General features: G+C 35.0%; 1 protein-coding gene across 4 annotated transcripts in view; it reads left to right on the top strand.

The window, feature by feature from the left end:
* The first annotated feature begins 87 nt into the window (after window positions 1-87).
* LOC131852773 (cholinephosphotransferase 1) overlaps window positions 88-18,086 on the top strand; it is a 33,268-nt gene continuing 15,269 nt past the window's right edge. For 2 of the 4 annotated variants that reach the window (XM_059203495.1, XM_059203492.1), the window contains exons 1-4: window positions 88-424; window positions 4,850-5,090; window positions 15,657-15,815; window positions 16,411-16,539. In XM_059203495.1, the coding sequence (XP_059059478.1) occupies window positions 210-424; window positions 4,850-5,090; window positions 15,657-15,815; window positions 16,411-16,539 (744 nt within the window). In that variant the 5' untranslated portion in view covers window positions 88-209. Of the gene's footprint in view, window positions 425-4,849; window positions 5,091-15,656; window positions 15,816-16,410; window positions 16,540-17,792; window positions 17,925-18,086 lie in introns of all 4 variants that reach the window. The other 2 variants (XM_059203494.1, XM_059203493.1) reach the window with 2 other exon arrangements.

The raw sequence follows: 18,086 nt of genomic DNA, 5'->3' as shown, positions 1-18,086 counted from the left end.
TATGTGGCTATGATTGACGTATTTGGCTGTCAATGTCAGTAAGTCGTGTTTCGCAGAAAAAAAACAATAATTTAGTCTACAGTCCGCATGGTGTTGGAAATGTTATGAGTCTACTGATTCATGTAGTTGATAATTAATAATTTGCGAAGTGATTTAATATTATATGTATAGTGGAATTTTAATATTGATGTCGTGACAGTGAAATCAAAATGCAGTTCTTTAGGGAAAAGAAAATTCTCAATGCTGCACAGTTAAAAAGACTGAGTGAACACAAGTATTCGTGTACAAGTGACAGTATTCTGGATGCTCTACTTCAGCCGTGGTGGTGCTGGCTTGTCTCAAAGACACCGCTTTGGCTGGCACCGAATCTCATCACTATCCTAGGTTTAATAGTTAATATAATCACCACACTAATTTTAGTTTGGTAAGTACTTTGAAGGTTACAATAAAAATTAGTGTCACATTTAGCTAACGCGCGGAACGACTTTCGTTTTTGATTCGAATTCAAGACTTTCTCTCGAGGCGTAATTTTTTATGTCTGTAGAAGTAAGTTAAGTGATTATTCAGTTATTATAACTAGTCGTTGTGCGTTGTTTACATAGTTGAATATTCACACTAGTGTCGTGTTTTATGATTGGCCAGCCGTAATGTCGCGCCACTCGTTTTCGATTAGATACTTACATAAAGATTGTACTGTCTGGTAACTGGATACAGTTATTCATACTGTACTTACTGTTATCATAGTACCATTTATATATTGAGTTTATTTATTTTTTTATATTATATAATAAGATTTTCCTCTTTTTTTTTTATAAATAACAATAAAATTTTGACATTTTATGGGACGGGATGACGGACAGACAGGATTCTCAACTATGTTTCCCTATCATATGAGTGTCTTGGTATCCTCCTCTTTATAAAATTTAATACAATACTTAATGATATTGCTGTACTTATGTATTAACCAGTTATTCACAAATAGAGGTACAAAAAAATAATCTTTATTCAATTAAATTTACTATTTTAATATTTAAAATTTAATATGTTTTTCACTAAGAAAAAATACAGTAAAGTAAAATATGATAGTGGTCGGTGGTATAGTGGTTAAGTATACCGCTTTACTATCCGATGGTTGCGGGTTCGATTCCTCGCACAGTATAAATATATGTATTCATGAGTCTGATTGTTTGTATTGGTCTGGGTGTTTTATATGTATTATATATATTTATTTACAAAAAAATTAATCCATGTATTACATCCCATAACACAAGCTCAGCTTAGCTTTGAACTAGAATAGAATATAATTTATTAACTCGTTTTATACAGTAATAACATAAGACTACAAGAATAATTTACACATTTTAAAAAAACAGAGTCAATGTGGACCACAACTCAGCATACTGCTGGGAACATAGTTTCCAGTGCTGATTTTCAGTTTCACTAGATGGCATTGTGTGAATTGACTTGGAAAACAAATTGAGACAGTTTCCTCACTGGCGGTACAGTTGTCTCCCGTCAACAGATTTCCACAGCAAATCTGCTAAAGGCTTGGTGAACCGTTTGAAACATATACTTAGTCAATTTTAAACCTATCAGGCTGATACTTTGCTTGCATCATGCTACTATGACGTAGGCATCCCCTAAGGAAGGATTTTGATAAATTCCACCCCTAAGGGGATAAATTAACGCAATCGAAGCCGCGGGGAATAGCTAGTCATTATAAAGCTGAAGAGGTTTTTGGTTTGAATGCACTAATCTCAGGAACTACTGGTTCGAATTAAAAAAATATATTTGGACTATCCGTTTGTCGAGGAAGGGTTTAAGCTATATAACATTACATTATGACCAATAGGAAAGCAGCTGCATGAAAAATATTGCAAAAGGTGAGGAAATGAAACACAGAGGAAGTCAGATAGTTTCAAGAAACTTTATGTTACCTAACACAATAATTATTAAAATGGGCTTGAAGGAGCATATATTATTTATGGATAAGGAAGCACTATTTGAGATTGTGGTCAGACTAACATTACAATAGAGATCTAAAATTAAACAATAAATGCAATAGAGTATTGGTTATCATTCTCTATAATAAATCATCTATACATATAAAAAAATTGGAGTGTCTGTTTGTAATATTGAAATAATAGTGTTTTACTACACGCATATGAATATAAATACGATACATACACCACAAAAACGACTTTTTAAAATTTTTGTCTGTCTGTCTGTTTGTTCCGGCTAATCTCTGAAATGGCTGGACAGATTAAGACGCGACGACGCGCGATTTCGACGTCATTAAAAAATACATACTCCCTAAATTTTCACCCTTCTATCACCAACCACTATTATTTTTATAGCATTATTAATTTATATGACAAAACAAAGTTTGCCGGGACAGCTAGTAATTTATAAAAAAAATTGACTAGTTTCATGTGTAAATAACTATTAATCTATAATTATATTTATTATATTGAAAATGCAAAGATTTTCTGTTTGCATTTTTAACTAGATATTTTCAAATTTAATAATCACTTTGTTCAAATTGGTATTATTTTTATCCATTTATGATATAGACATAGATAACAAATATGACTGATTACTGCTTGTAATGATTTCTGAAACTGATTAATGAATAAAGGACAATAAACACTTATTAGGTTATAGCATTGTATTGTATTGGTGTTTAAGGATTAAAGGAAACAAAGGGATTATATGAAATGCATAATACTTATAATACACTAGCTGTACCCGCGACTTCGTCCGTGTGGTCTAGTGACCTCGACCAAACAAAGAAAAAATATTCAATAACCTAACCCAAAAATGACAAATAAAATTAACGATTATCCATACATACTTGAATCCCATTTAGGTTAAATTTCTTACCCCTTAAGGATAACATTTTTACAAATTTGAATGTCATATTTATTAGTATTTAATCAAAAGCCTCAAAAATTAGTTTCAATTTTCTAGCTTCAAAAATGACGATTCTTGCATACAACATTTCATCCCCCCTTTTAACCCCTTACAACCCTTTGTTCGCACTAAAAAGTAGCCTATGTCCTTTCTCAGGGTCTAGACTATCTGTGTACCAAATTTCATTTAAATCGGTTCAGTAGTTTGGACGTGAAAGTGAGACAGACAGACAGACAGAGTTACTTTCGCAATTATAATATTAAGTAAGGATAAGAATAATAGAAAATGTTGGTTATAGCTTTGTGTTGAAGTAGAAATAGAAATAATCTTTATTCTAATAAACTTAATATAAGCACTTTTGAATAGTCAAGTTTTTTTATTCTACCGCTCATTCGGAATGCAGACTCATCACAAGAAGAATGAGAAAGAAACTTATGTGTTGCTCTTTTAAATAAATATGGATTAATTATATCGACATTAGTTGTATTGGTGTTTATGGATTAAAGGAAACAAGGGGATTATATGAAATTAATAACACTTATAATAAATAATAGAAAGAATTATCAGGAAGAGATTAGTGTAATACTACACTTTGTACTAGTTTTAGGCAAAATGCTTTTGTTTAATAATATAATATATTATTATGTCGCATGGTGTTCATCACCTCACCACTGTAGTGTTATATGTGATATGACGTGGTGTTGCTACATAATAATAATAATAATACTTACATACACACTCACACATACATACAAGCGCACACAAGTGTGGAGAAGACCAGCAAAAGTGAGAAAAAAAAAAAAATAATAATCTCAAAACAATTCACACAGCGCCATCTAGACCCAAGTTAAGCTAGCCAAAGCTTGTGTTATGGGTACTAGACAACTGATACAAATACATAGATAATTTTTTTTTCGTAAATACATACATATTATACATAGAAAATACCCAGACCGATACAAACAATCATACTCATGAATACAAATGTTTGTGCCGTGCGAGGAATCGAACCCGCGACCATCGGACGTAAAGCGTGCTAGACCGCTAGACCACCGAGGTCGTCAATAATATATTGTTTATTGTTCATTAGTAAGTTTATTTAATGATGTGACATTGAACTTAAATCTGTTAGTGGAGACGTAAACTAGTGGAAGGGTCTCAAGTGTCGACAGAAATATTACAAGTGTAGGCACAATTTGTTTTGAATACAACAATTTGTACAACTAAATAAAATTGAAGCATCTGCTTGTAATTTCAAATTACAAGCGTTTCACTAAACCCATATATGTATATACAGTAATTATATCAAAGGCATAATTTAAAAAATTATGTCTGTCTGTTCGTTCCTGCTAATCTCTGAAATGGTTGCACCAATTTTAACGGTACTTTCACTTGCAGATAACTAATGTTATAAAGATTAACGTAGGTTACCTTTATTTTAGAAATTTAATTTAATTTATCTCCATTTAAGTATTTCTTATTTAGCTGTTTATGAACATCAAGTTTTTTTAATAATATTTTTTTTCTATCACCCAGTTCAGTGTACAGATTCAATTGAGAAATTGAGAGAAACTGGCAAGAAACTCAAATCGATTTCTTTTTTTTTTTTAAAGCCACTGTATTTACATTGTCTAATGAAAATGTTTGGTGTGCAACAACTAGATTACCGAGAGAACACCCAGACCAGTAAAAACAATCATACTTATGTATATAAATGTTTGTACCGGTCGAAATATCGAACCTGCGACCATCGGAAGTAAGGCGGAGTGCTAAACCACTAGACCACTGAGAAAACAACCAGAACAAACAATCATTTTCAAAAATACTTCCTGCGTACCTTTCTAATCAAACTTAGAATTAAGGCAGTATGACTCCAGATCTCCAAGGATCTCAATGTATGAATGAATTTAAAAAAAAACACCCATACATTTTGCAGGTACAGCCCAGACGCACAACAAGAGCCGCCGAGATGGTCATTCGCCTTGTGCGCACTAGGAGTCTTCATCTACCAGAGTCTGGATGCCATAGACGGCAAGCAGGCGCGTCGGACCGGCAGCCAGTCACCATTGGGCGAGTTGTTCGACCACGGCTGTGATAGCATATCCACTGTTTTTATAGCTCTTGGCGCGTGCATAGCAGTCAAACTTGGAGAATATCCCACGTGGATGTTCTTTCAGGTGAGTTCTAAGATAGATTAACTCTGCTTTTGCAATAGCATATGCTGGTGGTCACTCTACACTGTGCTCCCTCTAATATGGTTGAGTGCAATGATGGCTGGCTCATCCGCCATACTCGTGAACGAGTGTTGCTTGTGGGGACTGTTCAGGTTACGAACACTGATTAGACCTTTTGCTTTTGCAATAGCATATGCTGGTGGTCACTCTATTCTCTCAAATTTTGAATTTAAAAATGAATCTGTATTATTGTAAACATATACACATATATTTGAAAAGAATACGAGCTGACTTTCTTGTCAGTTCTTCGGAATTATTTCAAGATGAGAATCATCTTGAAATAATTCCGAACCAGCGATGTTATGGATATGAAATATCGGATACGGATAGGTTTCGGATATAGGAATGATTATTATACCGGATACGGATATGGATGTGGATATGAAATTATTTCGGATTATCCGTTAGTTTCGGATAATTTCGGTTACGGTTAATATTTTTTTAAAGAATTTCAAAAGTAAAATATAAATAGCTAATAAAATGGTTACAAAATATATCTCAATTAGGCTCCGTCCCTATCCGATACTATCCGAAACTTTTATTTCGGATTCGGTTACGGTTACGAATATTTTTTATATCGGATATCCGATAGTTTCGGTTACCGTTACGGAGCTTCCTAACATCCCTGTTCCAAACTGACGGTAGATTTGAAATGAAATGTATTTATTTACATGAAATATGGTATAAATATTACAAGAATGGTTAAAAGAATGTTGAACGCCATTGTTTTGGCATGCAAACATTTTAGTAATATACAAATTATACAGTAGAATTAATGAATTAACGTTTAAAAATTGTATTATATGTCAAATATAGATAGATACGTGACATTTATTTTAGTTAGGTGTCAATCAATATTATACAAATATATCAAACAATACTATTAATTTTATTATCTAATAATTCTACATATAACTCCTAGCTTTTAGCGAAAAATTCATTTATGGTATAAAACAATTGTCAATTAACCAATTTCGAAATTTGGTATTTAAAAGAATTTATGGTCAATTCTTTAAAGTGACGGGGGATTTTATTATATATTTTTATGGCCATTAAATAGCAACTTTATTTAATTTTTACTTTTTTGAAAGTAAGAGTCTGTAATAGTCCTACATGGTAAAGATATTTTGAATTTTGATAGATGGATCATTATTTTATTTGCATTCTCAGCACGCACAATCTATACATCTATACATATAAATAAAATTGGAGTGTCTGTTTGTAATATTGAAATAACCGTTTCCGTAATCCGTATAGATAGAGAAAGAGTGCAGAACACATTTTTTTTAAATGTATATTATTATGATGTATAAACTATATTACTATGTCATCAAAATCCAATCAGTATTTTTACGTGAAAGAGTAAGAAACAATCATCCATACTCGCAAACTAACGCGTTTATAATATTAGAAAGATATTATATAACTCTATTCTATTGCCATTAAGAATTTTAAATTAAGAATAAAATTAAAAAAATAAGAATTAAAGCAATTAATCACAATGATGACGATTTCATTAAATTGGAATTGCATCAGGGAGACAGGCCTCACTCCTGAGATAATAAAACGCTAAATTACGGATGTCGACGGACGTCCGTGTAGGGTCGCTCGTATCGACGTTTCCTTTTATTCGCGCAAAATAATTTCCTTTCATTATTTCATCCGACCTTTCTAAATGTCGCAATTTATTATCCAAACTAGCTTTTGCCCGCGGCTTCGATCGCGTTAACTTATCCCCTTAGGGGTGGAATTTATCAAAATCCTTTCTTAGGGGATGCCTATGTTATAGTAGATTTATGCATGCAAAGTCTCAGCCCGATCGGTTTAAAATTGACAAAGTTTCATATAAATTTTCATCCCCTATTTTATCGCCTTGGGGGTGGAATTAATCAAAATCCGTTCTTAGCGGATGCCTACGTCATAACATCTACCTGCATGCCAAATTTCAGCACGATCCGTCCAGTGGTTTGGGCTGTGCGTTGATAGATCACTACGTCAGTCACCTTTGAGTTATATATATTTCGATATAAATATTCCCAATTGACAAATCTCTTTTTTTTCTCTAAACTCCTTTTCATTTTTTCATCCGCCCTTTCCAAATGTCGTAATTTATTTTCCAAATATAAATATTCCCAAATGACGAAGCTCTTTTTTTTTTCTTCTCTAAACTCCCTTGCTGTATTTCATCCGCCGTTTCTAAATGTCGCAATTTATTATCCAAATATAAATATTCTCAATTTACAACTCTTTTTTTTTTCCTTCTCTATTTTTTTTATTGCCTAAATTCCAAAACTTTTCAGATTCCTTTTACGAATGTCGTAATTTACTACTCGATATTTAACGTTTATTTCGCCCAATTTACATAATATATTTTCAAATTATAGCCTATGTGTTATTCTGATATATAAGGTATATTACTGTGAAGTTTCATCAAAATCCGTTCAGTAGTTTTTGCGTGAAAGAGTAACAAATATCCATCCATACTCACAAACTTTCGCGTTTATATTAGTAAGATGTGTGAATAGCTAGAAAATCTAGTTTAACTTTATAACACTGCAGTGCAATTACGTATTCATGTACGTAACAAGATTATTATTGTCATTTAGATAAGTTTAGTTATTTTTAAATGTAATTAAAAAGGCGAGTAAACTGACGAACTAGCTGACAATGTGGCAACTGGCAAGTGTCTCATTCATGAACAGCAATATGCACATAAAAATCTTGACCGTGGTATACTCATGCCTTGTCCTTTGTGAGAACTTTCGATCGATTTCCTATCCAATTCAAACGGGGATCGAAATTACGACGGCCTGAGCCGAGGTCCGAACCCCAAGCAGTGCTCTCAGACTAAAGTCGTATTCGTTAGGCGGGAGTTGGCCTTCATCCGCTCTATAAATCCTTCCTTTGGTTTGGAATGCCATCTGCACTCGCCCCCTATCGTACGGTGAAGGTATAAAGGCCAACTGCGATCAAATTCAATAGAATAGTCCGAAAAAAAATTAATATAGTTGCATCCGTATCTTGCTCATGTTTTGCATTCCATAATATAATTTCAAGGAAAGCTGTCGGAATGAATTACGGTATTTACGTATTTCTTTCGCTAAGTAGCGTACTATAAGATGTGACAGTAAATTTATATGGATAAGGAGAAAGTGGGCAGTTTTTGCTCTTTTGCCATTTCTTTTATTAGGCTTTGGCCTATTACTCTGCGCTAAAGAGATCTGTAGCACTACGACCTGTACAGATCTATTGCGCTCCCCCTTTTTTAGAATTCTCGGCCTAGACCAAGAATTGTAAAGGTACCTGTAGCACTACATAGATCTATTGCGCTCACCCTTTTTTAGAATTCGCGGCCAAGACCAAGAATTGTAAAGGTACCTGTAGCACTACATAGATCTATTGTGCTCGCCTTTTTTTAGAATTCGCGGCCTAGACCAAGATTTGTAAAGGTACCTGTAGCGCTATATAGATCTATAGTGCTCGCCTTTTTTTAGAATTCGCGGCCTAGACCAAAAATTGTAAAGGTACCTGTAGCACTACAAAGATTTATTGTGCCCGCCTTTTTTTTAGAATTCGCGGCCTAGACCAAGAATTGTAAAGATACCTGTAGCAGTACAAAGATCTATTGTGCTCGCCTTTTTTTTAGAATTCGCGGCCTAGACCAAGGATTGTAAAGATACCTGTAGCAGTACAAAGATCTATTGTGCTCGCCTTTTTTTTAGAATTCGCGGCCTAGACCAAGGATTGTAAAGATACCTGTAGCAGTACATAGATCTATTGTGCTTGCCTTTTTTTGGATTTCGCGACCTAGACCAAGAATTCAAGGATATTCTTAAATTTGTGCAATTCCAATTACGTAAAAATTGTTGTCTCTGGCGTCATACATTTTCCGTCATTTACGTCGTTAGCTTCGTTTTCTTGTCTGTCACATAAAAACGTTAATTAAATAAAATTCTCTTATCATTTAATCTTAAACTTTTATCATGCAATAAAATTTTGTATGAGCCGTGTATGTACTTGAAATTATTTTCAAACAAACAATTACCCTTTATACCTACTGTTAGCAATCGCATACTGTTGTTTGCTAGCTGCGACCTGCGACTTTGTCTATGTAATCAATTTACACAATTTAAAAGTATTTTGTTTAATTCTGCCCTATCTTTAATGTTTTGTTCTTCTTATGATGACGCTTTCCGAATGAGCGGTAGATTAAAAGAATGATAACTGTGACTATTCAAAAGTGCTTATCTATATTAATTTTTACGATCTGATGAGTACAGAACGGTCGTTGTGTCATATTCATTCAGTACTGATAGTTGGCAGGGCTGCCAGATTGTATAATTGGATGCAAACATTGTAAAATTGAAGAATCTGTATCCTCTTTGTATACGGGATGCTGTGGACAAATGAATAAAGTATGTTAAACAATACAATTCTGAATTTGACGTAGAAATTTTCAATTTTGCGATTAGGTTATGCTACGTTTACATTCAGCCGCTTCCCCTGCCACTCGCGCTGCGGGAAATATTGCCGGGCGACAACTGAGCGAGAGGGCTGAATGTAAAAACACGCTGCCACTCGCGCTGCCAGTCCTTTGACTCGCGCACGAAAAACCGACAATCGAGAGAGCGCCGGGCGCACCAATGGCATGGGAAGTGTTTCCACTCGTGTTTACACTCTCGCGCTGCTCACTTCCCTGCCCACTCGGGCTGAGTGTAAATTGGGCATAACAATTTTTGACAGATAACTACATGCTTCTCCGCTCGATTCATTTCAAACGGGGACCGAAATTATCGAATAATATTGAATCCCAAGCTGAGTTAGTCCTCAAACCAAACTGGCTACTTAAATCCTTCGTCGGGTTTGAAATGCCATCAGCCCCACCCGCTAACGTTCAGTGAAGCTGTAAAAGCCAGTTGCGGTGAACATCATTAGAATATTTCGAAAGAAATATAACTACATACCGTGTTTTGATTAGAAAGTATATTTTATAGAACTTACCAGCTACTCGCCCGGGTGTACATGTATTACACATATAAACCTTCCTCTTGAATCACTCTATCTATTAAAAAAACCGTTGCGTCGTTTTAAAGATTTACGCATACATAGGGACGGACAGACAGTGACAGCGACTTTTATACTCTGTAATGAAGTGTTATTTTGCGGAAATCCATTTCACTACTTAATGGATTTACATTATTTTGTTTAATTCCGCTACAATTAGCATATGTGAGACCACAAATTGAGTGCTGAAACTTGACTACCGTTTCGACCTTCTCTAATGGTGATCAAATTCCGACCGTTATTGAGTCTACACCCATATTGCGATACGTGTTTCGCCTTTGAACGAGGCCTCAACAAGTATACAGGAACCCATTAAGATATGCACACAAAATTTCATTCAAATCGGTCCAGTCATTTAGAATGTATAAATCTATGCATAAAAAAAATTGGAGTGTCTGTTTGTAGTATTGAAATAACCGTTTAATAATGCATATGAATATAAATACGGTACATACACCAAAACAACATTATTTGCAATTTTTGTCTGTCTATCTGTTTGTTCCCGCTAGTCTCTGAAATGGCTAGACCGATTTTGACGGGACTTTTATTGGCAGGTAGCTGATGTAATAAGGAGTAACTTAAGCTAATTTTACTTTAGAAAAATAAAGTTACATTTCACGCGTACGATGTCACGGGTAACGGGTAACAACTAGTTAATAAATAAAATGCTATGTACGATTGTGGGTACAAAGCGATCAGTTCAATACTAATAATTCTCTAAACACTGATAGGATATTATCTGGTATTAATGAAATTACTAATTACTTTCACCGCGTAACTGATACACAATCTCAAGTAATTAGAAACTATATCTATATTTATCCTATTACCGACGCGACGCAAATGAAAGGTTCAAGTAAACGAAAGTCAAGGATAGAAGTGTTGAAGCCCAACCATTTTTGATGAAATTCTTCTAAAAATCATTGAAATGCCAATATATCCTGCATGTAGCAGTTACAATAAGATTGATGAATCACTCCTTCGCAATTGTGAAAAATAAGCTCCCTCTGAAATGGTTGAGTGCAATGATGGCTGGCTCATCGGTGCTGCTTGTGGGGACTGGTCTGTTCTGGTTACGAACACTGATTTAGACTTTTTGCTTTTGCAATAGCATATGCTGGTGGTCACTCTATTCTCCCAAATTAGAATTTAAATGAATCTGTACTATCGTAAACATGTGCAACATTTATTTGAAAAGAATACGAGCTGAGTTGCTTATCAGTTCTCATCTCGAAGTCATTCCGAACTGACGGTAGATTTGACATATCATAAGAGTCTGAATAAGGATATTTTGAATTAGAAATCTGAATTTTTTAATTTGAATTGATAATTTTGGTAGCATCCTGGGCAGCAACTGTAGAGTTCTAGGAAAATTCTTATTCGGGAGTCTTGCCAAGGGGCCGGTCTGGCCAAATCGTTGGCTGGACTGATGCCAATCCGTACCGTTCAGTTTTTACCTAAACCGTCGAGCAGCACATTTTAGTCCACCTGTTTGTTATATCCACCGGTTATATAATCGCTTACAATGTTTTAAATTTGTGATGTATTTTCCTCAATAAGATTTAGAGCGCCTTTAAAAATATAGAATAGAATAACATTTATTACATCACACATCATACAATAAAAACGATGCTGACAGCTGCATATAAATTATTATATAAGATAAACGTAAATAAAAAACAATTCATTAAATTAGAGATGAAATCATTATATACAAAAAAAAAGAACAAAATAGTAACAAACAAATAATGTTGCCATCTCCTCTCCTTAAGAGGGGAGATGAATAAAAAAACAATACTAAGTAATAATAATAAAGTAAAATGCATTTCCTATTCACCACTGCGGAGCAACGCCACCGCGTCACTGTGTACTGATGTGTGTGTAAGGGGCCCATCTCAGCATTATGCCATGATAAAAGCCACGACGCTGATTTTCAGTGGAACCCCGAATATCTTGCTGTTTCCCTTCTTCGGCTTATGCCATATTATTAAACATAGGTGAAACCTAATAAAAATTGAAATCAAGTTCGTAGAAAATCAACAGAACTGCTTCTTTGGTCTGGTCATTGGGTCTAAAATATGATTGAGCGCACTAATGACTGACTTCGTCAGGCTACGGTACTGGTTCTAGTCACTACGATTGAAGAATGTCAGTCAGCCATGCTATTCTGTTAAGATATACAAATTCTATTTACACGGTTGTTTCTCAAAACCGTGCATTTATTACCATTTACCAGCGTGGTCATTTCTAATACTTTATCGTTTTTGTATTGATGTTTTTACCAGTAAATGACTGGTGGCTAGATAGGAGCGGCCCGATCGTACGATCCAAAATCCTTAACACTCGAGTTATTTCAAATTAGGTAACTATAGATAAGAGTACGTGGTTATCGTAACTTGCATTGTGGTTTGATAGTATTTTATTATATGCTTAGCGTATTTTTAATGTACAATTATAGTGTAGTGCTACCGCCCTTACATTACATGGTATATGTCCTTCGTGACTAATTAATCACGATGGTTTAAAGTCAACATTGACGTTGCTAGCTATACAGCCAGTAGTACTAACTACACCACCCCTTCCCTCTATGGTCATACGTGCATATTTAATTGCTTCCAACGGCCTTGGTGGTCTAGCAATATAGCCGCTTTATTTCCCATGGTCGGGTTCGATTCTCGCACACACAAACATTTCTATTCATGAGTATATTTGTATGTTTTGGTCTGGGTATTTTATATTTGCCAAAACATATTTTATAAGTTTTTATATCAGTTGTCTAATACCCATAATAGAATTTCTGCGTATCTTGGGACTAGATGGCGTTATGGGAATTGTACAGGGTCATTATATTATTATTATTATGCCAAAAAAGTATTTAAATATTTATAATAATTGTCTAGTATCCATAATACAAGCTCTGCTTAGCGTGGGACTTGATGGCGTTATGTGCAATGTCCAGGCAATAAATTTATATTTCTATTTTAAATTGAGAATATTTGGATGAATTTCCAGTTACCCAAATGTTCTCAATTGAAACGTTTCAAATGAAATTTCGTAACACTGTCAGTCATATAATCCAGCCATAGCCGGACTATCTAATCTATCTTTGAGCTAACCTCGGTAGTATGTTTAGCTATAATAAAACATTATTTATTATCTGCTATAACTATCTTACTAATATTATAAATGCGAAAGTTTGTAAGTATTTATGTATGTTACTCATTTACGATAACTACCGAACGTATTTCGATGAAACTTTACAGTAATATAGCTTATATATCAGAATAACAGAATGGCTATAATTTAAAAAGATATTAGGTAAATTGGGCGAAATGTTTATTTTTATTTAACTTCAGGATATTTGTTACTCTTTCACAATACCTAACGAACGGATTTTGATGAAACTACAGTAATATAGCTTACCAGCTACTCGCCTCGGCTTCGCCCGGGTGTACATGTATTATACATATAAAACTTCCTCTTGAATATATATAGATAGAGTTATCTATTAAAAAAAACTGCTTCAAAGTCCGTTGCGGGGGGGAAGGGGATTGTTAGTAATGTGGATTGATAACCCCATTGCTAGCAATGTATCATGTCAGGTCGACCTCCACGCGGTCCCCCTGGAAACCATCGTGATAAATTCCTGGTGAATTTGTCACGATGGGCTAACTGACCTGACCTCATGCTCATCTTATCATCCTCCACTGGTGCCCTGTCAGCGTAAACCGTTAGCGCAGGCGGGTGCACCATTCCATTATCATCCACAAAAAAAAAAAAAGTCCGTTGCGTAGTTTTAAAGATTTAAGCATGTATAGGGACGGCCAGACAGCGACTATAATTTAAAATGATATTAGGTAAATTGGGCGAATTTATTTATTTTTATTTAACTTCAATGCACATAAATAAAGTGTACATATGGCAAGGTGAATATATGTTACGGATAACTTATTTCCTAGTTTTAAAGTTATTAAGCTGTGAAAGTATAATAACTAGCTTTTGAACTATCAACGCACAGCCCAAACCACTGGACGGATCGGGCTGAAATATGGCATGCAGGTAGATGTTATGACGTAGGCATCCGCTAAGAAAGAATTTTGATTAATTCTATCCCCAAAGGGATAAAATAGGGGATGAAAGTTTGTATGAAACTTTGTCAATTTTAAACCGATCAGGCTGAGACTTTGCATGCATAAAGCTACTATAACGTAGGAATCCCCTAGAAATGATTTTCACAAATTCCACCCGTAAGAGAATAAACTAACGCGAGCGAAGCCGCGGGCAAAAGCTAGTATAATGATAAATGTTAAGTAAGTGTGATGCAGACAAAGTTGCGCTGGTAAGCTAGTTATCTATATATATCTACTTGGTTATCTATATATACTACTATATGTTTAATTATTACGTTTTGACCCGCCGTATCATGTCTAAATATGTCTTTATCAGCACAGCTGTATGTATACATTTATTTCGCACGTCATTATTAAGTTAAGTATGACGTGATCTGTATAAGGATGATTAATTTTCGCTACGTGATGTATTTATTTTATTTTGTTCAATTCCGCTACAAGTAGCATGTGTGAGACCACAAATATTCAGTGCGGAAACCTGACCACCGCTACTGGCCTAAGCTAAGCGTATGACCTTATCTATTGGTGATCAAATTTCCACCAGAATATTAATAATAATGTAAATCTATCAAGTAATGAAATGGACCCCAAAATAACACCTAATTCGATTAAATAGATTAATTTTCGTTTATGATTTTATGTCACGAGCTCTTGTGTGGCCGGGATATATTGATAGAAAGGGATCATAAGTAACCTGACACTTCTTATCCATGTCAAAGAAAAGGGTATATTAAGGTTTCTTAAGGGTCGGCAACGCGCAATTGACACCCCTGGTATCTCAGGCGCCCATAGACTACGGTGACCATTTACCATCAGATGGGCAGAATGCTTGTTCGCCACCATCGTAGTACAAAAAAATTTACCATTCTTGAGTCATTAAGTCGCCCACAAGTAAGAAACTACTATATTTCATATTTCTTTTATTTTGTAGCATAGGGTACATGATTTTACGACTTACCTGATGGTAAGTGATTACCGCCGCCCATGAGCACCAGCAACACCAGGAGAATTGCAAATGCGTTGCTAGCCTTGTAAGAAGGAATAAGGTATTTACTTGAAGATTTCAATATCGTATCGGTTCGGAAATATCATTGCTGGAAGGTGATTCCAAAATGTGTTTGTGTGTAGCAAAGTTTCTAGTAAAAGGCACGGTAGAGAACCGCCATTCTTCCAGATGATTAGGATGGTAATTTAGTTTCTGACGGGCAGTACCATGGTGAAATTCAGAAACGAAATCAACTTCAGTTAGTGAGTGAAATTTTACAATGAAATCCTTATTAATTTCAATATTGATAATGAATATTTTCTTTTCTAGTGTATATGCGCAATGACCCTGTTCTACTGCGCGCACTGGCAGGCCTACGTGACGGGTACACTCAAGATGGGACGTATCGACGTCACCGAGGCTCAGTACTCCATCATTGCTATTCATCTCGTCTCCGCCACACTTGGACCCGGTTTCTGGTCCACTCAGGTAATGCTATCCTCGATGTTCTAGAAGATTAATATTTTACGTACCTATTTAATAATGAAAATCTGTACCATGTAATCAATTTCTTAGTTTTGATAAAGATGGGTGAAGAAAAATCATTTCATCACCATCACAGTTTTATTATTGGATATGAGCAGAATTTTATTATGCATTTTAATCGTACTATGTCAATAACCTTGAATCAAACAAGGCAAATAGTACGAGATAAAACTTACATACAGTCTTACTATAATTCTAAATTTCATATAGAAAGAGTTTAAAAATACCCACATGTATTGTTATAAGTTATTTGATCCATATACTTTATTTTATATAATTTCCTAAAACTATTGTTAGTTATAGTAGGGCTATTAACACCAGATGATTGATCGGTGTTGTGTCAGTAACTTGCAAGTTGCATTGTTCTTATTTACCTACCTCTTAACATTCGTAATTTCTAATTGCATCCTCCCAAGTGATGTTTATTAAGAGGTCCCTTACATTAATTTTATTAACATAATCACTAGATACAAATCTGTAATACCGATTTATGTTACCGATGTTAATTTTATTGTTCGCCGTTCAAATGACCGATTAGATCGCAGGCGCGCTAGAAGCACGGTACTCGCTGGCTTTGGCCGCGGTGACCGGCACCTTCCTCACCGTAGGCACCCTAGCTGCGGCAATCGTGACTGGCGGCGTTGGAAAGAACGGCTCTACCGTCGCTGTGAGACCCCGCTCGTTTACAATAGCCTGGTCACACTGCCGGGGGTCTGGGAGAACAAATCATCCATCATACACAACGTTTCTGTAAACCTGTACATAATAGGATAAAAGTGCAATTTGCTCAGTAACTTCTTATATTTAAAAGCAAAATACACATTTTGAGATACTCAATTATTGTCAAGTAGCTGTTTTTACGATTTATTACAGTAGTATGGGATATATATGGCAGTTGATAATACTCCTAACTCGATTCCCTTCTGTGCACATACTCAATTCTTTTAAAATAACATTTTTTTTATTTATTGGAACTACATATTTCCTATTTTATTTCTGTTATGAGTTCTCTGAAACTTTATAGTTATTAAAGATACATTTATTTACACTCCCATGCCACCGGCCAAGTGTTTTAGTTCGAATTCATGAATGCGTTGGGCTTCTAATTTCTCTATTGTGAAGTCATCGTCTGAGTTAGTTATAGGATTAGATTTAATGTAGTAATTATCGGTAACCATTGTAAATTGGCTCTTACAAACAATGTTTATGTAAAAACAACAAAAATTATATTTTACTTTTGTTATTATTTTATTATATTTTCATTAACTTCTATTCAGCGTGATCAAAGTTTGATTTGTTATTGACTGCTTTGTTTGTAACAGCCAAATCTGAGACCCCTTCTATTGTATCGTTGTCTCAGATATGTTCATTGCTTATCATGTGGGTTTTTTTAATGGCATGAATACTCCACGTAAACTTGCGGTTATGCTCACTGTTATTATTATTTGATATTATTTGTTTAACATGAGCATGATCCATAGGTTCCGTTACTTTAAAATTATCATGGTAACTTTATAAAGTAGATATACGTATGGATGGTACGTCAATGATCTTGATTTTTTCAACTTCATGTGGGTCTTCACTCATTGTGATTCATTCTTTAGTTTTAGTATACCATGGTTTAGATAGTAAACTAAGTTGTACCGTTGATGGCCGTTTGTCGAATTCTAACATTAGACTAAGTATATGTTCACTTTATGTCCTAGTCGTTATGTGTATACTAATAAATTTAACATTAGCATGTCCTATAAAATTGGATGTACCTGTATTAACATGTGAATCAAGTCCCTATGTGTAATTAATATCGAAGCTAACTGTCTATACTGGACTAGCGTCTGTTATGGTCGAGCTACACCACCTAGCTGTGCGCAAGGTGATATTGGTTGGTTGTGACGTTGGAGTGTTGTGGTGGTACCGCAGATGCCGGCGTTGGGAGCGCCGTGGTGCCTCCTGATGAGCTCCATGTGTTACGCTGCACAGTTCTTGTTTGTGATCAACTTCAGTTCAACATTCCGGGTTAGGGGCTGCGGCAAAAACGGATCCACCGTCGCCGTAAGATTACCACCACGTGTATTATCAAGCGTAATCTATTGCTACATATCGGATATAGACGACGAGCCAGTCAGCAGCGATAGTTTGTCTTTTTTCATTTATCAAGTTGGGTGGATTCAATATTAAATTTAAACTATTAATTCATATTGATCTGTTAATTTA

The sequence above is a fragment of the Achroia grisella genome, unplaced genomic scaffold (genome assembly GCF_030625045.1).
Source record: "Achroia grisella isolate CSIRO2021 unplaced genomic scaffold, CSIRO_AGI_Agris_v1 utg862, whole genome shotgun sequence".
NCBI lineage: Eukaryota > Metazoa > Arthropoda > Insecta > Lepidoptera > Pyralidae > Achroia > Achroia grisella.
This window is presented reverse-complemented; position numbering and strand designations above follow the sequence as displayed.